The sequence below is a fragment of the Solanum stenotomum genome, unplaced genomic scaffold (assembly GCF_019186545.1).
Source record: "Solanum stenotomum isolate F172 unplaced genomic scaffold, ASM1918654v1 scaffold2008, whole genome shotgun sequence".
In the NCBI taxonomy this organism is placed as follows: Eukaryota; Viridiplantae; Streptophyta; class Magnoliopsida; order Solanales; family Solanaceae; genus Solanum; species Solanum stenotomum.
The window spans coordinates 1,694-24,281 of NW_026025862.1; the positions used below are offsets into that span (position 1 = coordinate 1,694).

The window sequence follows — 22,588 nt, forward strand, 5'->3', positions numbered from 1 at the left end:
ATTGAGATGTTTTTCTTTTTTCGAAAATGGGGGAGGGGATTACAAGGTGGAGAATCGAATCCTCACCAATATGGTGAAAAATTCAGGTAGCCAACCAGAGCTACTAAGTTTGTGATCATTTCCATTGTTTGATCTGACATTAGTGTTTTGAGTTTGTTACTAAATATTTTTCAGCAATTGACAGAATATCGGGTGCTATAGCAGTTCATTATTCTGGTGCAGACTCAAGCTTTTCTATCAATTGAGTATATATACTTATGTTTGCTTTTCTTACCAACTAGCTGATAAATATGTCCTTAGAAAGTTTCAGACTTGGTAGTATTATATAAGCGAATTTAGTTGTAACACCTAAACCTGACCGCTTTTGGTTGGAATGACTGCATCTTTTGGTTGAAACAGATTATGGACAAACCTGATTTCCGGGAGGGGGAGATGTAAGAAAAACTACCAACTTGACCCTTAGCTTGAGTATCATATTTGATTTTCTACTAAAATCCTCTTTTGGAGGGGAAGGATGGATTGACAGTGGGGACAATTTAGAAGATATAATCGGGAGGACATGTATGGTTAGGTTCCATTTGTATACTTGGTGGAATCTGGCGTATCTTAACCAAACCCTTCGCATTGGCTCGATCAAAATAAAATTTGGTCTGTCCTCACATTGAAAAGATATTCCCTGTTTTTCCTATATATTTAAGTACTGTTGTAAGATTTGTAGCACAATATCAATACATTTTTTGTAATTATTGCCAATTTCTTCTACAGGTTGCATCACCACTAAGGAGCTTGGAACCGTGATGCGTTCGTTGGGACAAAATCCAACTGAGGCTGAGCTTCAAGACATGATCAATGAAGTTGATGCTGATGGAAATGGAACCATTGACTTCCCCGAGTTCCTTAACTTGATGGCTCGGAAGATGAAAGACACTGATTCTGAGGAGGAGCTCAAGGAAGCTTTCAGAGTGTTTGACAAGGATCAGAATGGATTCATTTCTGCAGCTGAGCTACCCCATGTCATGACAAACCTAGGCGAGAAGCTTACAGATGAAGAGGTTGACGAGATGATTCGTGAAGCTGACGTGGATGGTGATGGACAGATCAACTATGACGAGTTCGTCAAGGTCATGATGGCCAAGTTAGAACTGATCAACTCAACTTACCTAAATTCGGTTACTTTGTACCTTATGACAATTGAGGATTTTATGTTTTTTATTTTGCGTGATTAATTTTGTTGATATTTCAGATTCTTGTGTATTCATTCCTATTATTTTTTAGGGAAAATAGTTCAAAACACACCTTAACTATGGCCGAAATTGCTATTACACACTCCAACTTTGCGGAGCTCCTATGACACCTCTGAACTAATTTAAAATAGAATATATGCCTATTTAATATGTCATACCCACATATGTATTAAGGGGTGATATACACGCGTTGCCACATGCATAGTTAATGTTTTTAAATTATTTTTTTAATCTTAATCTTTTGTTTTATATACAATTTTTTTTTGTACTTTTCTTGAATCTTGAAAATAGCTGTACTTATGTCTTTCTTCTCAAGATTTTTTTCCTTTTTTTTTTGTAATGCCAATTCAAATGAATTTTTATTTTTTTAGTCCCTTTACAATATCTTTTTTTTTCAATCTTATCTTGATCTATTCCTGTAGTTTTTGTTCAACTTCATCTAAAAAAATTAATAGTTACGAATTTATTTTGATAATAAATTTTTATTATCTTTTAGCGAGTTATGAATTTATTTTGATAATAAATTTTTATTATCTTTCTTACAGATCTAAAATTTTGTGGTCTTCTTTGTCATCTTGATAGTTATGGAGAAATTTTATTGACAAAAAAATGTGTAATGGTGATGATTAGCATTTTCACCATAAAAATTTGATAGTGGTGGAGCTTGCGATTCTGGTAGTAATGGTAGTTGTTGCGCCTAAAGGAGATATGTGGTATCGTTGTGATGATTCTGCTGCCAAGAGTTCTTGCGACTTATTCATTGCCGGCGTCAGCACAAGTTTTCCGCCATGGCTGAATCTCAACGAAGAAGTAAACAAAAAGTAGAATAAAAAAAAATGTTGGCATTTAAGTTATAATGATAATTAATAATTAAGTTACCTTTAAGAAATATCAAATTAAAAATTGACATGTATATATGTCTTATAAAAAAATGAAATTTATATCTAAAACTAGGGTATTTAATGAAAAAATAAAATAAAAAATAATGTGGACTGCCATGTGGAAAATAGAGATTGGGTTTTAATTTAACCCTGATGCGCTCACTGTACGTATGGTCACTTGCTTGTTCATCCAAGTCGATAATACCTTTAATAATATACTAAAAAATAGTCTAGGGGGTTATAGAACCCCTGCAAAGTTAGAGTGTGTAATAGCAATTTCGATAATAGTTGAGGTGTGTTTTGAACCATTTCCCCTATTTTTTACTTCTAATATATGTTATCATCTTTCATTTTTCTCTAAAAATGCTCAAGTTTTTTAAGCCTGCAAGTTCATCATGTGGAAATTTAGTTAGTTTGTATATTGTGTAAATATAAAGTAATCAAACTAATTCCTAATAGATTGACCCCAAAATAGCAGAAACAGGCGAGTAAATCTGAAGTAATATGTGTCACATCTTTGTTTACATTAATGTTCAAATTGCCTCTACTAGAGTCTTTATACTAAGCAACTCAAGTTTTCTAAGTCCATGGAATTTAGAGTAAAGAGTAAGTTGTCGTCACATCAAAATGAAAAATTAAAGTGAAAAGGATATGATTGTCAAGTAACTTTCATTTGAAATTTTCATGGTGCAAGGAGTTGGAAATTTTGTTTCACTATTTAGTTTCAAAACATGTGAACATTAATTTTAAAATATAGGTTTTAGATATCCAAAATTTTAATGAAAAATAGATCATATTCCTAAGATTTCTCTCTTCAAAATAAGAAATAGATCCACATAAATAAATGTCTAAAATCTAAATCACTCGTAAGGATTTGTTGGTTCTTGAACCAAAACGCAATTTGCTTTGTTTTGTTTTTATCTATTTTTTCTTTTGCAAACTTTGAACTTTTTCATCAAATTGACATTTTCCTAGAAAGACTGTGTGCATTGATTTGAGAATGACAACATTTTGTAAACTTGGAATTGATTGATGATTTGATATGGAGGCAGCAGTCCTTACTTGACTTTTCCCCTTTCCTCTCTCTTTTTGATAATAACATTCGTAAGTAATTTATTTCAATATGAAAATTCAAAGTGAAAGGGATGTGTGTGTCAATTGTCAAGTAGTTTTCATTGAAATTTCCACAGCAAGACTCATTGCAATTACTTGTTAATTCAAAGAACTGCATGAATACTTCTCGGTGCAAGAAAAAAGATATTTGGAGGGACACTCCGTGCAAAAACTTGGTGTTGTTTCCCCCTTTAATAGGCCTTACGCCGAGATAATCCAATTAATCGGGACCCTAATGTGGATATCGAAAATCGAATGACAAATCAATTTTTTTATATATAGAAAAAGTCACTTCTCATTCTAAATATGAGGTAAACAAGTCAATATCTTATAATTATACCAAAAATACACTCTGTCATATAACTTAGTCGTGTCTAATATTTGAGAATGATATTTCTCTACTTTTTAAGTGCTTTCTTTGAAATTTCTATAGCAAGACTTGTGCATTGACTTGAGATAACAAACATTAATTTCCATATTTCTTTTCAGTTGCTATCAAATTTACTATAGGTCAAGGTGGAATTTTTATTTGAAAAAAAATCTCTATTCGGGTCTGAATGATTATTATTTTTTTATAAAAAAAATTAGATTATTTTAGGTTTTTTTTTTTTGCTTTATCTTCTAAAGAAATTTCTTTAAATAGTTATTTATAAAATTAAGTAATCAAAAAAGAAGGAACAAAAAAGCAATAGCACCAATCGTTGTTTGAAGTGGGTTGATTAAAGTAAAGAAAGGAGGTGACTATAAATCAAGTTAATACATTTGGTACAAAATTTGATTTAACCATTCAAATGTAATCCACTTATAATACGGAAGATGGATATAATAATGATATGTAAAATATATATATGTAGATTAATAATATTTGAATCACCATTATTATTGAGTTGACAGTAACAATCATTTCCTGTTCACTTTATTAGAAAAAAGATCATGACTAAATTAGATATATTTTTAAACATAAATTCAAATTTTTAAAATTTAGGATCAAACAAAAACGACTTAAAAATCGTAGCTAGATTTTCACGGAAAAGAAAGTGTTCATTTTTTGTGGAAGGTGGCTCATGTCCATGCAAAGTGGATTCTCAGTCACTGCTAAGTCTGCTCCAATAATTCAAACTTTGAATTGACTACTCCTTAGCTTTCAATCTCTCTAATATTATAATTATATAAGTAGTACGTATTAAATTTGTGTAAATTATTCATTTTATTTGAAAGACTTTTCACTTTTATTTGAAACTAGTTAACTTCATCGCGCTTCGCACAGCAACAAAACACATCATTTTAAAACAATAACAATAATTCTAATATAAATTAATTTTCATAAAATATAAATTTCTTTATATGATATTTCAAGAAAACATTAGAACCAACTGTTTGAAACTTGCTATATAATCTATTCAAATAAGAGTTTAAGTTTTGTGCAGGGTTAGTGTATTTTCTACACCATCAAGTAATTTTTAAGATAAACATGATAACTTAATTAAGTAATTAATAGATATATTTTTAAATATAATTATAATTATAGTAAAATATAGCAAAGGAAAGTTGAGTCTCTTTCTTCCCTAACTAAAATTAATTCATAGTTATCGTCTTAATTAGCCAAGTTTATTTGATTTTCTAAATCTGATTTTTTTTTTTTGTTCTGTCTCTTTATCTTCTTGTTCTATTTTTTAGTTTTTGCGTCTTCTTTCGTTGTATTGATCTTTCAATTATTTTCAGTTAATCATGTTTTCAAGTTATTTGTGAATTTTTTCATGAATAGTAATTATGTTGTTATCAACCTTTTGATCTTCAAAATATTTTGGATATCGTAATATTGCAGAATTTTTTTTATGCTTACTCTATATATAAATAAAAATTATTATGTAATAGTATTTATTGCATAATAAATGATGATTAAATCAATAAATTAATGATAATGACTTTTGGACTTTCTAAATTTGAAAAATAGATGAATAATTAAGAAATAATTTTTGAATTTTCTAATTGTTATATATAAATAAAAAACAATTAGAATTATTTTTAAAAAAAAAGTTGAGAGAAATTAATATTGTGTATAAACTGATAACTGATAAGCCTTGACAGTCATACATGGGTCTCGAAGAATAAGTACTCTTTAAAACTCTAGCTTCTCGGTGTGCAACTGTTAATTCTAATCATAAAGAAATGAATAAAAGAAATTTAAGGGAAGAAACTAACATAGGGTGTGTATTTAATTGTAATCAATATTTTTAGTTGAAAAAAAGAAGAAAAATACCGATGCTAAGTTAAAGAAAGATGCCGAGTACTCCTTTTTTGCATAATTTTATTATTATATCCTCTTTTTTTTAAAAAAAAAATTGAAATAAAATGAAGGTTTCTTTTAATTTAATGAAATGGTGGTAGGGAATTATATATCTTAGTAGTTGAGAACAATTAACTTATTAAAAATGTAGAAAGAAAATAAAGGAATTAGTAAAACAAAAAAAGTGGAAAGAAATTAATAACGTCACCACTGATTTCGGTTCCCTCATCTCTTCCTTTTTCCTTCCCGTAAATTCTTCCTTTCAATATGAAATATTATCTTCTTTCAAATCACAAAATATATTTTTCCTTATTTTCCTCCTAATTTGATATAAATTTCACAAATAAATTGATAAACTGCATCCAATTTGGAGTTAGTCAAACAAATATGTGCCTATACATATATTGTTAAGTAACTTTCATTTGAAATTTCTCTGCCAAAACTCGACCTTGTGTAAGGACTAAATAGTTTCAAAATATGTGAATATTAATTTAAAATATAAGTTATTGATAGCTAAAGTTTTAATGAATATAGATCCTATTCCTAAGATTTCTCTTACATTCTCCTAATATTGATATATTTCAAGAGAAAAAAGTTACTGCTATAGATGGCAAATATTTTAATGATATAGTATACCTAGGTGATTTTCCCTTTGATGCGATTTAAGGCAACAACATGCCTTGCTCGACTATTGCTTTTTCCTTATTCTTTTGATGATAAAATTCGTAATTTATTTATTTCAATATGAATATTCGAAGTGAAAGAAATTTGTGTGTTAAGTAACTTTCATTAATATTTCCACAACATTAATACTTTTAGGTGCAATAAAAAAGTTATTTGGAGGAACACTGCATCAAAAACTTGGTGCTTACACCTTTAATGTATCTCACACGGCGAAAATCTAGATTAATCAACGTCATATTGTGAATATTTAAAATCGAATCAAACTAAAAAAAAATAAAATAGGCCATGTTTCATTCTAATATCACGTCCAATAAGGTCCCTCAACAATTCAATATCTTACCGTTATACCAAAACAAACACGCTACTTAAAAATGCTTGACTAAATCATTTATCGATCCAATAAAGTTATTTTTTTTCTTTATAAATAAGTCTCCCTTCAGAATAAGAAATAGATCCACATAAATAAATGTCTAAATCAAGTGTAAGGATTTGCTGGTTCTTGAACTAAAAAACAGTTTCCATAATTTATTTATTTTCCTATTTTTTCTTTTGCAAGCTTTGGAATTTTTCATTAAATTGAAATTAAATTGTGTGGTATAGCTTTCTTTGAAATTTCTATAGCAAGACTTCTACATAGACTTGAGAATAATAACAAACACTGATTTCTCTATTTCATTTTAGTTGCTATCAAATTTACTATAGGTCAAGATGGAATTTGGAACTAATTACATTGTGGAATAAAATCATTGTTACGCTTTCTTCGGGAAAATAACAAGTTTTCAATGATTATATCATTAACATCCTTCAACATACCTCATCTTCTCTCAGCTCGGCAGCTCCTTGGCCTCCATTAGTTTAGACTAATGCTAAAGCTTACTAATAGATATCAGAAGGCTAATGTTAAGAACGATTAAAATTATGTCGAGACATTTTTTTTACTAGAATATGATTTTACCATTCAAATAATAGCCCTCTCATATATAATTTATTGTAAGGAAAAGATTCAAATTAAATATGCTATTGGACTTTGAGATAAAACTTATTAATGTCATCTGTTAAAAGTTTGACTCATCTATGCTATTTTCATTTGAGAAAAAAACTCATTCATGCCATTTAGTTAACTGAAATAGCATAGATGAGTCAAATTTTTAATGGATGACATAACTGTAGCTTTATTCAAAGTTCAATGGCATATTTGAGCTTTTTCCCTTTAATTTTTTTTTAATTAATGACATGACCGAATGATAATTTACCACGTGCAAAAAAATGATTTTGCAAAACCGAAACTATTTCAGTTAACAAATAATGACATGGAAGAGCTTTTAATTCTCAAACGGAAATGGCATGGATGAGCCAATTTTTTAACGGATGACATAAATAAACCTTTTTTTTCAAAGTTCGATGGCATATTTAAGCATTTTTCTCTTAGTATATAATTAACATAAGAGATAGAGTTAGGTTTTAAAGTTTATGGATTCTGAATCTGCCATCAAATCCATAGGAAGCATTTGGTAGGGATATATAAGAATGATGATAAATATATAATGTACTAATAATGTTTGTATTAGCTATTCTGAGATTATTTCTTATGTTGTTATGCGTTGTTTGGTTTGGTGTATTACAAATAACACGCATAGATAATTTTTAACAAATATTTTTTTTACAAAAATACCATCTACAAATATTGTGGAAAAATATGGAAAAGATTTTGAGGGGCAATTGTTCCTTTAATCATGCTAATGCATGCATTAAGTAGTCAGCTATTAGTACGGTTGGTATACAAGAATAATGTTCAATAGAGTGTATTAGTAACGTTTGTATTAGGTATCATGCATTAACCATACGTATATTATTTCTTATGCATTATTTAATTTACTGTATTAAAAACATCATACATTGCATAATTTTTTTAAAAAAATATTTATACAACAATGAAATAATACATGTCAATTAAAATACCTAATGAACTTATGATATATTAGCCCCAGAATGAAAAATAAAAATGCCAAAATTGATAATTATTACTACTGCAGTCCAACTTGGACTATGTTAAGCAAATATGTGCCCATATATATAGTTGCATACCTTTATTGCATAGTTAGGAAGTGTTTGAAGCTAAAAAATGGGGTATGCAGTTATTCTCTTAATTGTGTTTCTCTGTCATGAAGTTTCTTCAATATCCATATTACCTCACAAACATCAAACCATTTCACTTCTAAAATTCAAGCAGTCCTTTACTATAGATCCGTCAGCCTCTTATTATTGTCCGAAGCCTTCTCCAAAAACGAGTTCATGGAACACGAGTAGAGATTGCTGCTCATGGGATGGAGTCGTATGTGATGACATCACTGGACATGTCATTGAACTTGACCTGAGTTGCTGTAATCTCACTGGAACCATCGATTCCAATAGCAGCCTATTCCAACTCTCGCATCTCCAAAGGCTTGATCTTTCTTTCAATAACTTCTCCAATTCTCATATCTCCCCTGAATTCGGCAAGTTTTCGAGCTTGACGCATCTTAATCTTTCCGACTCCAATTTCTCAGGTCAAATTCCTTCTGAAATCTCTCATCTTTCCAAGTTACACTCTCTTCGTATCTCCACAATTTTTTACTATTACAGTAACAAGCTAAGACTCACGACCCATGATTTTAAATCGCTTCTTCAGAACTTGACCCAATTAAGAGAGCTTGATCTTAGTGGCATAAACATCTCTTCCACCATTCCTCTGAATTTTTCTTCTCATTTAACAACTCTGAGGCTGAGATATACAGGATTGTATGGGATAATACCTGAGAGTATATTTCACCTTCCCAACCTGGAAACACTTTACTTAGGTTTGAATTATGAGCTAAGTGGTTATTTTCCAAAGACCAAATGGAACAGCAGTGCATCTCTCGTAGGATTAGATCTCAGTTCTGTGAATTTTTCTTGTAATTTGCCTGAGTCTCTTGGCTATCATCTAACTTCACTGCGTTCTTTGGCTCTTTATGGTTGCAACCTTAGAGGGCCTATTCCTGAATCTCTTTCAAATCTCACCCGCATTGAGTATTTGTACCTTTCATATAACTNNGTCAGAAACAGGATTGTATGGGATAATACCTGAGAGTATATTTCACCTGCCCAACTTGGAAACACTTTACTTAGATTCCAATTATGAGCTAAGTGGTTATTTTCCAAAGACCAAATGGAACAGCAGTGCATCTCTCATAGAGTTAAATCTCAGAGGCGTGAATTTTTCTGATAATTTGCCTGAGTCTCTTGGCTATCATCTAACTTCACTGCGTTCTTTGGTTCTTGATGGTTGCAACCTTAGAGGGCCTATTCCTGAATCTCTTTCAAATCTCACCCGCATTGAGTATTTGTACCTTGAAGATAACTCCCTGAATGGAACAATACCACCAGGGATGTTCTCCCTACCATCACTAAAGGAAATATACTTGAGTAATAATCAGCTGCAGGGTCATCTTCCCAACTCAATTCAAAATCAAGTGAACCTAACATGGCTTGATCTTTCTTTCAATAATTTTAGTGGTCGTGTGGATGTCAGCCTCTTTTCAAACCTTAAACAGCTTCGGTATCTTATTCTTTCATATAATAATATCTCATTGACCAATGACAACAAAGTTAATGTTACTTTGCCCGAATCTCTTCATGCGTTAGAATTGGCCGCATGTGAAGTGAAAGAGTTGGAGTTTCTAAGATCCGCAAAGAAGCTTTGGTGGTTGGATCTTTCAAATAATAAGATTCAAGGAAGAATTCCTGATTGGGCATGGTCTAACTGGATGTCTTCATTGTACACTCTTAATATATCCCACAATATGCTGACGAGTGTGGATTCAATTCCTCTTCAGTTTGCATATAGTATTGATTTGCGGTCCAATTTGCTTCAAGGTTCACTACCCATTCCATCAAATTCCACAGCACTCTTCTTCATATCCCATAATAATCTCACTAGAGAAATTCCTTCATCTATTTGCAACTTGACATCACTGATAATGCTGGATTTGGCGACAAATAATTTGCGTGGAGAAATTCCGCAGTGTTTCGGAAATATCACTTCCCTCCAGGTTTTGGATATGCGCCACAACAATCTTTCTGGGAATATTCCAACAACTTTCAGCAATGGAAGTTCACTGAGCCGCCTCAACTTGCATGGCAATAAACTAGAGGGGAAAATCCCACAATCCTTGACCAATTGCAAACAACTTGAAGTTCTTGATTTAGGAGACAATCACCTCAACGACACATTCCCAGTGTGGTTGGGGACTCTGCCAAAGCTGAAAGTTCTAAGCTTGCGATTGAACAAATTGCATGGTCCCATCAGAACATCAAGGATTGAGAACATGTTTCCAAAGCTCCGAATCATGGATCTCTCTTACAATGCCTTCTCGGGAAACTTACCTTCGAGTTTGTTTCAACATCTGAAAGCCATGAGGACAACTGATCCATCAATGGAAGCATCAAGATATGGTGGAAATTCATATTACCAAGACTCGATAGCTGTCGTATCCAAGGGATATGAGCGTGAAGTTGTGAAAATCTTGTTTTTGTACACCACTATCGATCTTTCAAAGAACAAATTCGAAGGACATATTCCAACTATTATGGGAGATCTTATTGCACTCCGTGTGCTGAATATATCTCATAATAGATTGGAGGGTCATATACTGTCATCACTTGGAAGTTTATCTTTGGTTGAATCACTGGACCTGTCAAGTAACCATCTTGTAGGAGAGATACCAGCACAATTTGCTTCTCTTACATATCTTGAAGTCTTCAATCTTTCCTACAATCATCTCGGAGGGTGCATTCCTCAAGGAAATCAATTTCAGACCTTTGGGAACAATTCATATGAGGGCAATGATGGATTACGTGGATTTCCTGTTACAAAAAGTTGTGGCGATGATCATGCATCAGGGACAACTGTATCTGGACAGCTAGACGGTGAAGAAAGCAATTTTGAATTTCTGAGTGATTTTCGGAAAGCTGCTCTTATGGGTTATGGAAGTGGACTATATATTGGAATATCCATAGTATATTTCATGATGTCAAGTGGAAAACCGATATGGTTTGCAAGAATCATTGTAAAGCTGGAGCACGAAATAATGATGAGAAGGAGAAAGAAGCAGTGAAGGCAAAGGAATTGCAGAAGAAGAAATAATCACTAATAATATTACTGTTATTTCTTTAAGGAAAAGATGTAATAAGTTGTAGACGTACTATCGTTAAATCCTGTTTGCTTAAAGTGTGTAGCATCATTTGACCATGAAAATTGAGGGTGAGATAATCTTTAATGATAAGTTATATGCAATATAAAATCTTATGAACCATCCACAATTAGTTCATTGAATTCCAAAATAATAAACCACAAAAAACAAGGATCTATCGAGGAAGAGATGAGAGATATTTTGTTCCACTACAGAAAATTATTTTGTTCTTGTCTTTCAAAAGATGCATTGGTGGTTAATAGGTAGTCAGGCGTTTCATTTTGCACATTAATCCTATTGTGATTAAACAAAACACTATGAACATCAAATCACCAAAAAACAAGGTGAAGAAAGGAGAATATGCAGTGCAGATAAAACTTGAAACTATTGTACAACAGAGGAGAGGTTAAAGGAAGTTTGAACATTGTCCTGTGGAAGGACGTGAATTGTGTTATGAGCCAAACAAATTCTCAGGGAACAGCAGGTATATAGACTATAAAACACATGTTTATGCATCAATGTGCTAAAGTTATCAATGATGCCTCTGCTGTGATAATGTAACTATCAGTTCATTAGGCAAATGTATATCAGCTTCCCCTCAATAATCAGGAAGCAGAATTCTCACTTACATTAACATCAAGGAGATTAAAGATAACGCCTGTCTCATCTGCTACACATGGAAGTTATGGAATATATCTAACTTCTCCATCCACAATGAATTTGTAATGATATATACCCGATGGAAGGACCAAGAGAACGGTATAGTCCTATAATGCAAGCTTACAACTAAACAGAAAAAAGAGTTCATCCAGCATTTTCCTAAAGGCATTTCATATAGGAATAGCATGAAACTTAATAGAAGTGGAATGAAAATAGAGGATTCATATTACCTATCTGGGATCGGGAAGTGATAATACTAAAGGATAAAAGCAATAGAAATAGTGATAAAAGATGAATGTTTTTTTTTTATTTCCTTTAGTGTACCCAAGTCTCTTCAAAGTGTATATAATGTTGTGTCCAATGTCAGTACTTATAGGATATAATTGAGTAAAACCAAAGAGTGTAAAAAATATGCCATTAATTTCTTGAGAATGTGAAAAGATTATGAAAATGTGGAAGATCAATTATGAAATAGTGAAAGTCATGTGGTATTAATACACACAATGATGAAAATTGCACCTAAAAATGATAAGACACCCACATTTAAATGATATATTTACAACAATTATCTAATACTTTCGTTTCGGGTAATGCTAAATGGCCAAAAATTTAAAAAATTCATGATATCTTTTTTATTTTAAAATAAGTTGATTTTTTATTTTAATTAAAATGTATTAAAGTTAGGAAAAATCCTTTTGGCCAGAATGGTGTTTTACATATGTTATTTTACCTTTTTAAATATTTTTACCCTTTTAACCTTTATACCTTTTAACTAAAAAATGAAAAAAAGATCAGTTTATTTTAAAATAAAAAAGATATTATAATTTTTTTAAATTTTCTGGCCAAATTCTTTAGCCATTTAGCATTACCCTTAAAGTTAAATGGATAAAAATGTTCAAAAAGGTAAAATAACATAGATAAATATCATTCTGGCCAAATTTTTTGGCCAAAAGGATTTTTCCTTTCGTTTCTTATATATATAATCTTTGGCAATTGATAGAGAAATGAAAAGTTTCTCTAATAGCTTTTGATGATAACATCATAAATAATTATGTTTACAACTCTTCATTCTCCTACTTTATTTTATTTTAACAATAAGTGAACATTATAATTAGCAAAATTAGATTATGAGGGTAAATAAAAAGCAAAAGAAGAATAAAATGATCAGGAGTTGGGTATTAATTTCTCTAATTAAAGGAGTTGTAGTGGGATGTTTACGTATATATATTTCTGAAGTTTTATAAGGAATGCAAATGGACAAATATTAATTTTTAAATTGAATTCTAGATTGGGTTCTGAAGTGCATAATAATGACATGTAGTTAAAGTAATTCAACATACACCGTTATCATAGTGATTAAATTTACTATTTATTCTTAAATTTTTTGTCCTTTTTTTAATCTTTTATTAGATTATAAGCTTAATTCTTACTTCATAAAATATTATAGAAATAGTTTTAGATTGAAGGGCAAAATGGTCGTTCATTTAACTTATCAATTTAAGCTTATTTAATAATTAATAAATTAAATATTTTATACTACTTTAATTTAGTATAAAGTTAAAATGGTAATCGATCCAACTTTGTAATTTGAGGCTTCCAACTTTTAACGATAATTTGTATTTATTTTCAATTAGTTTCTTATATATTTGTTAAAATGTATATTTTCATTTCTTGTATAAAATTATTGTAAGAGTATTATTTAAGTGAATTAAAAAATAATAATAATAATAATAATATATATATATATATATATATGTGTGTGTGTGTGTGCGTGTGTGTGTGTGTGCATTTATATTTTTATTCATAAATATATAACAATAGTGTTAAATGGAATGTGATAGTATTTATTATAATTAATGTGTATTTACATTTTTTTCCATAAACATTTTGACTTGATAAGGACATTTTTGTAATTTAACTTTTAATATAGGGGCTTCCCACTTATAATAATACTAGTCTCTGGGAACATGCATTGCACGTTTATCCCAAAATATTTAAAACAAATCTTATATTGCAAATGATAAAATTTAAATGACATATCTATTATTAGACTCTTTATGTGCTATAAATAAAAATCAAAGCAATACAATAGAAAAAAAAATTAACAAACTCATAAATTGAGATTAGAAATTCTTGCAAATTTGATATTACTTTAGTGACATATTAGTATTTTAATTTAAAGACAAATACATATTGTAATAAAAAAATATTTTTCTTGTGAAACTAACTATTATGCATGAAAAATAAAACTAAATTGATGCATATATTGAATCACATCATGGTCACCACGTACACAACTAACACTATTTTCTGTTTATACTATAAAGGGAACAAAGACAGTCATTCAATTATATATGATTTTCATATGACAGTAATATTTGGCAACTATACTATACTATTCGTATAAAAACTATACTTGATTCCAAACATTCAGTAAATAAAAAGAATTAAGAGATGAATGGTTTTAGGAATTTCCCACTTTTAGTATAATATGTCCCAGACGGATTGACTTCAATTGTTCAAGAAATATGCAAAAAAACACAATTTACATTGTAAGAAAATTGTTATAATTATCACATAGGCTACTATGAGAACGATCAGAACAACAACTATACATGATTAGAATTTATTTCGTGAAGTTGTTAACTCACCCACGTAAGAGTCTTCCTATGAAAAAAAACCATGTTATATAGAAAGAAACGTAGCATAACCTCATTTGTGTTGGCGGCTTGGCACAATCCAATTTTTTTTTTTTTTATTCAACTGCCTGCAAAAGCATCACATATTCTTTATCCCTGAAATTTAAAATTTACCTCATAAGTTGTTACAACAAAATTTTAGTAGAAGTGTACATTGTGTTAATTAGTATTTTGATGATTGGATGAGCTATTATTGATCTCGTATGTATAGGGAAAAAAGATTTAATTTATGCATTTAATAATAAGTAGGAACGACAACATGAAGTTAGTATGAAGTGTCAAAGCAGAAGCATGAAAGCACTGTAAATTATGAATAATAATAATATTAAAACATTAGAATGCAATACAATATCAAGAAAGAAGAAACTTAAGTCAATCTTTTGTGCCTTCATGTTGACATTCCTGGAATTTTTAAGTAATGGAAAAAAACATTAATGACGTAGCATATGGGTAGCCTCTGAATAAGTGTGAAATATGTATTACTTACCATTCTTGGAGATTGTTCGCTTTTTCAAATTGTGAATTGATTAGCAAACTACTAATACGAGTCGTGGAAAGGAGAATATCCCCTATTTTGGCAGGAGTAAGTAATTCAGTGATACTTTTATGTAGTTTGAAACTTGACTCAAATATATCAACTGAGGAGATTTATATCTTGGTAAATGGATGATTTTACATCACAAAAGGCTAGCACTGGTTTGTCACTTTCAAGGCTCTGTAACATTTGTCCTCGATTTCAGCGAAGTCTCCCCATAAAGCCATGACTTTTCGATCATACCTATATAGGCATAATACATATATTGGACCTTAAACTTGGCTTCAAATTTTAACTTTGACCTCCAACTTTCATAGTGCACAAACAAGCACTTTAACTATCCAACCTTTTAATAAATAAACACGCGATTTTTGGAGCCAAGAGCGTGAAATGCAAACGCTGCCACGTGTATTAGTGAGCCACTCAGTGGCAGCCAACTAATTAAACACTTTACACGTGCATTTTTGAACTAAAAAAAATAAATATAGATTTTCTTTATGTATGGAACAGACAACAAACATTTAGTGAAATTTACCGAACAAATTCCCATTAGTGATTTTTTCAGCTTCATCAAATGAAATAAATCCATTCGAAAATTGTTCAGTCTTAAATTGGCTTTTGTCCTCAACGACCTCTGTGTTGTTCATAAATGCTAGTTTGAGGTCCTTATGCACAAATAAGAAGTTTGGTTTAGCTCCATTTAATTTTCCATTTATTGTAACATCCGACAATTTGAAATAGCTTTGAAGAGGCTTAGGGTTGGAAATTTTCATTTTTGGAAAGAATTTTAAAGTTTTGGAAATTTGGCTAAGTATGGAAAAGGTAAGTTTTTGGCCAACTTTGATCAGTCGTAACTTCTAGCTCATGATGATTTAGAAGTATTTCCAGTTATGGTTGCAAAGTTCGTGGAATTATCTTTCTAACGCCACCGATTTTGCTCTATTCCGAGTCCGTATGAGCGAGTTATGACCTTTGAAAGTTGGGCAGTTGACAAGGAAATCCGTCCGGGAATCATTAAGGGCATTTTGGTCTTTTCCCTAGCCTTTTATTTTGGTTATATAAATGTGTTAGGCTGATCATTTTGATCAGTTTTACCATTTTAAAAGAAGTGAGGGTGAGGGTTTTGAGAGAAGAAGAAGAGAAGAAGAGAAGAAGAGGAGATCAAGCAAGGAGATCATCGTGGATTTTTCGTCGGGGGTGATCCCTATCAAGGTATGTGAGCTTTTAGTGTTGGGTGATCCTTTCCCCCACATGCCAAACTTGTTTTATTTTCGAGAAAAGATTGATTGTGTTTGTTGAAGTTGTGAGTTGTTGTGGTTAAAGTTGTTAGTTGTTGAAATTATTGTTGGTATTGTTGTTGGTTGTGATGTTGAGATTCTTGATGATTTGGGACTTGTTTCCGGTTGGGGTTTTGAGTTGAATTCTAATGAATGTTGAGGGATTTTATGTTTCTAAGTGATTGGGGCTAGAACCTTTGAAGTTAAGAGGGTTTAGAGTTGGAAAAATGAAGGAGAAAAGTCGGGCTTCTTACATGAAACAAGTCCGTGTCGCGGACTTGTTCCCTCTGTGAACAAAATCTGCTCCGCGTCGCGGACAGGACGCGGACTCCACTGTTTTCAGAATTTATTCTCAAAGATTTTCTTAAGTTTAGTTGTTCCAAATCATTCCTAAATCATTCCTAAACATCATGAGGTCCTTCCAAACACCAATCAAGTCCTTGAACCCATAATCCAATTCAAGTGAGTTAGGATCAAAGTCAAGTGAAGTTAGTTTCCGATTCAAGTGAAGTCAAGCTTAGAAGTTAAGTAAGTCCAAGCAAGTCTTTAAAGCTTTTCGAGAGTCTTCATTAAACGTTTTAACTTCATTCTAAGGCTCAAGTTCCTAGTTAAGTATAGAGTTTCAAGTCAAGCAAAGAGTATATAGAGTTTCAAGCTAAGTAAAGAGTTTCAAGTTTCAAGTTTAGTAAAGAGTAAAGAGCATATAGTTTCAAGTCGAGTAAAGAGTATCGAGTTTCGAGTTAAGTCAAGAGTCAAGAGTTGAGTTCATTTCTCAAAAAGTAATTAGGGAACTAAGTATTTCCCAAGGAAGTTATAAGTGTTTTCACATCTAAGTTGAGAGGAAACAGAGATTTTCAAAAGAGTTTTGAGAAGTTTGAGCACTATCTCTTTTAAAAATAAAAGATGAGTTTTTCAAAAGAGTTTCTAAAATATGATTAGATATGACAAATCGAGTATGTCATCAATGTTTAAACAGTATGGTCTCTAGATATACCATCAATGTTTAAGCAGTATGAATATCCCGAGTCATCAATGATCATATTAAAAATATGGTTTTGATTTGTTCTTTTTAGAAAGAGTTTTCAAGTGCCTTCGGGCTAAGTTTTGAGTAATTATCTCAACTAAAGAAAGATGTGTTTAAAACACTTATGAGCTAAAGTATTTTTGGGAGTAGTCTTGAGCACCGAGTTGGGGACACGAGTTCATATTAACTCAACTCTCCATAAGAACCATGTAGCCAAACATGGGATTTCTCGGATCATACTTTTTAGATGATCACGAAAGTTAAGCTAGTGGATCCATTAAGCAAAAGTTAAAGTAAGGTCCTATATCGATGGCAAGGTATAGGATGGTCCTTGGGCAACGTGAGGTAAAACGTTGTATCACCACTTAGTTTCATAGTGGTGGTTATCGGTTAGAGAAACTCCCACAGCAGTAAAAAGAGCTTGGTTCCTCGATAAGTTCTGCTTAGTATGGATGGGGGTATGGGACTTCATTCATGCATTGCACAAGTAGACTTTGAGAGGAAGCATGGTATTTTCATGATATTATAAATATGATTTTTACGTCATGTTTTAATAGTTTCAAAGGCTTTATATATTGCATGTGTCTCATTGCTTTATATTAAGTTCAGTTATTCTTGAGTTGTACAGAGCCAAGGTAAGTTCTCTTTTGTATCCCTTTTCAAGCTTAAGTTGTTTTTAGCGGTCCAGCTCGCATACTCGTACATTCCACGTACTGATGCCAGTTGGCCTGCATCGTTTTATGATGCAGACGCAGGTACCCAGGATCAGCATTCTGCACGCCGTTGATCCAGTTGAGCACTCTAGAGTCAGTGGTGAGCCTCCTTGCTTCCAGAGGGCTCAATTATTTTGTTCTCTTAGTTTTGTTTATCAGGGTGTTGCGGGGTCTGTCCCAACATCCATCTAAGTATTTTAGAGGCTTCATAGACAGTCAGTCAGTTAGTTTTGAGTCTCTTATCTATGTATATATGTAAGTATTCTATTTTGAGACTCGAGTTGCCTTTTTAGCCAGATATGTATCATTTAAGTTGTTTATGTCTCTGCATAGCACTGAGTTATTCTGTTGAGTAGGTTTCCGCTGAGTTAAGAAAGTCAGGCCAAGGGTTCGCTTGGGGCCAGCAATGGTCTCCGAGTGCCGGTCCCGCCCAGGGTGTAGGCTCGGGGCGTGACATTTATAATGTAGTAACTTTGATTAAGTTGAAAAGACTTGTTCCATGCATGAACATCTTTGTTGAAAAGAGTCGCTTGTATTTTTGTACCCTGGGGTAAGGACCATAATCATTAGAATCGCAAAAGAAGTCAACATATTAAGTAATGAATATAATAAAATATTAAAATAGAGTTACCTCTTCGTCGACTAATATCAGTTGCCAACGAATACACTCACCGTTTGCATATTTATACTCTTTTGTTAAACTCCGTCGAATGACTAAGACTTTAATCACCCATTTTGTTGCATATTTCTTCAACTTGCTAACTGGTAGGCACTGGTTCTCGAGCTCTTCCAGACTTATCATTGTATTGTTGTAGTAGCTAGGATGTACTAATACAATATATATTTGTGACGTAAATGCTATTTATTTTTATATAATTAGTGTTCTTTTGGTCTAACAATAAAGATGCTCAAGAATATAATATTCACCAAGCATATACTAATTCTTCTTTTTTAATTTTAAAAGCGAGCAACTTTAACTAACAATAGTATAAATATCACGTTAATTGAAGCAAGTTAATTCGAGGTGGAGAAATGCTACCAATTTTGGTGTTGCCGAAAGTAAGAAACCTGTTAAAAGTATTAGAACATGAAGAGATAGTAAACGTAATTTCAAATAGAAGTAAATCAATAAAAATGTAACAAATTACTATAACGGAAGTATTGCAAACGTATCGACTTCAAAATGGAAAAGTCCTTGGCAGACAATCTGTTGACATGTTATGGCAATAGCTTTATTTTGTAACAGCTTAACTGGACGCAAATGCTATATTTTCTACTACATCATATATCAACAACAGTACAGCTAATAGCAGTTTATATGTAAGGTATAGATTTGTTGTGTTAAAATAATATCTTTTTGGAATTCTGTATGTTTTTTTTAAAAAAAAAAAATTTATTGTTGGTGATGTTTAGATGTGTTGTAGCCAACAGCCGGCAGTGTAGAATTGTTTAATTTGTTTGGTTTGGCTTTCTTTGAACATCAAACAGTTCCTAACATGATAATGAGGAGGCCTTTTAAAGATTCATGTAATTGTTAATATTTGATTGAGTAATTGAGTTATTCTTCTCCTCAATAGTAAATTTAGTTTCTTCAAATGCTTTTTCCATGTAATAGAAAATCTTTAATTTTTAACAGTGACAAACCTCAAAATAGTTTGCTCAAGTAAACTATGTTTCACATCTATTTTTGAGATCAGTAAATCTACTTTATATGCATTCCTGTTTTCATGATATATGACTATCTTTGCTCTAACCTCATTTAGTAACTTTTTTCTTTAACTTTCCAGAATTACTTAGGGAGTATTTCAGTCATTTTGGACAGGTAGCCGTCTCTGTAGTGATGTATCAGAAAATCTCTGGAATGCCACGAGGATTTGGATTTGTTACATATGCTGATCCGGAAATTGCAGATAAAGTTTTAAAGGAAAACCATCTCATAGATGATAGAAAGGTAGAATTTTCTCCTGAAAGCACCACATTCTATCGAAGAGACCATGCCATGTATTTAATGACTTGCTCCTTCTGACTAGTCGGAATTATGGTCTTCTTTGACTTTATCCCACTTCATTGATCACTACGTTAAACCTTTGGATGACCCTCTAAGAAACAATTGACAACTGTAATCAACATTTTAATTGAGGTGATCCTAATTTCAAGGTGGTTAGCAAATTTAAAGTCAATGGAAATGTAGAATAATGTCTGAAATTAGACTTGACACAGGTTGTTCTTCATTTGAGAGTTTGTTTAATAGTAAAATACTATGGCCGCAGTAAGATGTCTGAAATTAGACTTGACACAGGTTGGAATTCATTTGAGCGTTTGTTTAATAGTAAAATACTGTGGTAGCAGTAAGAAAACAACCCATCAACCTACTTTCATATAAGGCCGTCTAAAAGCTATCAAGTAAAAGTGATCGTAATGTGCGAGGAAACTAAGGGTGTAAATATATTTTCGATTAGCATCAAAACAGAGCAAAAGCAAAGCGTTCATAAAGACAGTCTAAAAGCTATCAAGTAAAATTGATCGCAATGTGCGAGGAAACTAAGGGTGTAAATATATTTTCGATTAGCATTAAAACAGAGCAAAACCAAAGCGTCAAGGTCAGGAAAGTAGATTAACCTTAAGAAAGCGCCCTCACCTATTGTCCCCTACAGCAAAGTAAAACACCTGCAGTGTCTAAAAACCAGAAAACAACATTTAACAGAAGTTACTGATCAAAAGAAAAACAAAAACAATCGAGAAGATAAAAAGGAACTGAAGATGATAGGACTTGTCAAGGCAGGGATTGAATACAGTCGGCCATTCAGGCCAAAGTGGAACAGGACTGCTGGAATCATATTTCAGGTAGCTTTTATATTAATGTATTCAGATAATTTATGCCCTCCCATGAAATAATTATTTAAGTTTCAGATATGATTTACATGGTTATATAGGGAAATGTAGAGATAAAGATCTTTATTGATATTTGGAGTGTAAAATAGTTAATTTCTTAGTCTCCGGTTGGCAATGCGTTGAATTGGTTACTCTAGGAGAATGATAATTTCTGCCTGGCAAAAAATAAAAGCAATCAAGTAAAAGTGATTGTAATATGTGAGTTCATATAAGACCATCTAAAAGCTATCAAGTAAAACTGATCGCAATGTGCGAGGAAACTAAGGGTGTAAATATATTTTCGATTAGCATCAAAACAGAGCAAAAGCAAAGCGTCAAGGTCAGGAAAGTAGATTAACCTTAAGAAGGCGCCCTCGCCTATTGTCCCCTACAACAAAGTAAAACACCTACAGTGTTTAAAAACCACAAAACAACATTTAACAGAAGTTAATGATTAAAAGTAAAAAAAAAAAAATAGTCGAGAAGATAAAAAGGAACTGAAGACTGCATAAACTCCAATAATAAATTAATATTTAAATAATACTGTAGGGGTAAAACGGTAAATCAACTTTGGGGTTAGGAGGTTCCTACTTATAATAATATATGATATGATGATATGATGATATAGGATATGATAAGTTTAGTTGTAATTGTTTGAGCTGAAAGAAGTGAATTTGGTTTAACGCAATTCAAAGGGGTAGATCCACATTTAGTGTTGCTATTTATTGACTAATTTCTGATGTATGATTGATTTGATGTTGAATGAGGATAAGTGGATCCAATATTGTTGAGTAAATGAGTTTGGAATATCTTTGATACCATTGTTTATTCTTCTTGAAAATGAGTGTAAACTTATCATATGGAGACATATTACAAGTGATGTCTCATGTTCAAATCCCACCAGAGATAAAAAAAAAACTAGGTGATTTCTTCCCATCCGTCTAGGCCTTTGGTGGACAGTTATCTGTACATGCTGGTGGTGCGAGGTGGCAGGTAACAGGTATCCTGGGGAATTAGTTGTGGTGTGCAAAAGTTGGCTTGAACACCACGATTATAAAAAAAGAAGTGAGGTCTGGGGAGTAGGATGTGTGCATGTATACATAGAGACATATTTTGATAGATTGTTTCATTCAATATTATATAGTTCAAAGAGAGGTAGTGGATGGGTTCAAGTCCATCTCTTTCCGTACGTTTGCTTAATTTTCTAACAAAAAGGGCTCATATGAATACACTCACTGCCAAGACGTAGCATCTTTCTTCGGTGAGGATGGTGCTTAATTTGTGTAACTAGGTGGAGAACTTACACTTACTGGTGCTTGGAGATGGTCTTTCTATGTTGTTATTGGAATATATTTAATAAAGATTTGATTTTTTGATAACCCTGGCTTCA

General features: G+C 31.9%; 1 protein-coding gene across 1 annotated transcript in view; it reads left to right on the forward strand.

Annotated features, from left to right (window-relative positions):
• Positions 1-738: 738 nt before the first annotated feature.
• The window catches only part of LOC125850887 (calmodulin-2/4-like), a 22,130-nt gene continuing 280 nt past the window's right edge, over positions 739-22,588 (forward strand). Inside the window, exon 1 of the mRNA XM_049530722.1 lies at positions 739-1,121. Coding sequence (XP_049386679.1) covers positions 798-1,121 — 324 coding nt within the window. The 5' untranslated portion in view covers positions 739-797. The remainder of the gene's footprint in view (positions 1,122-22,588) is intronic.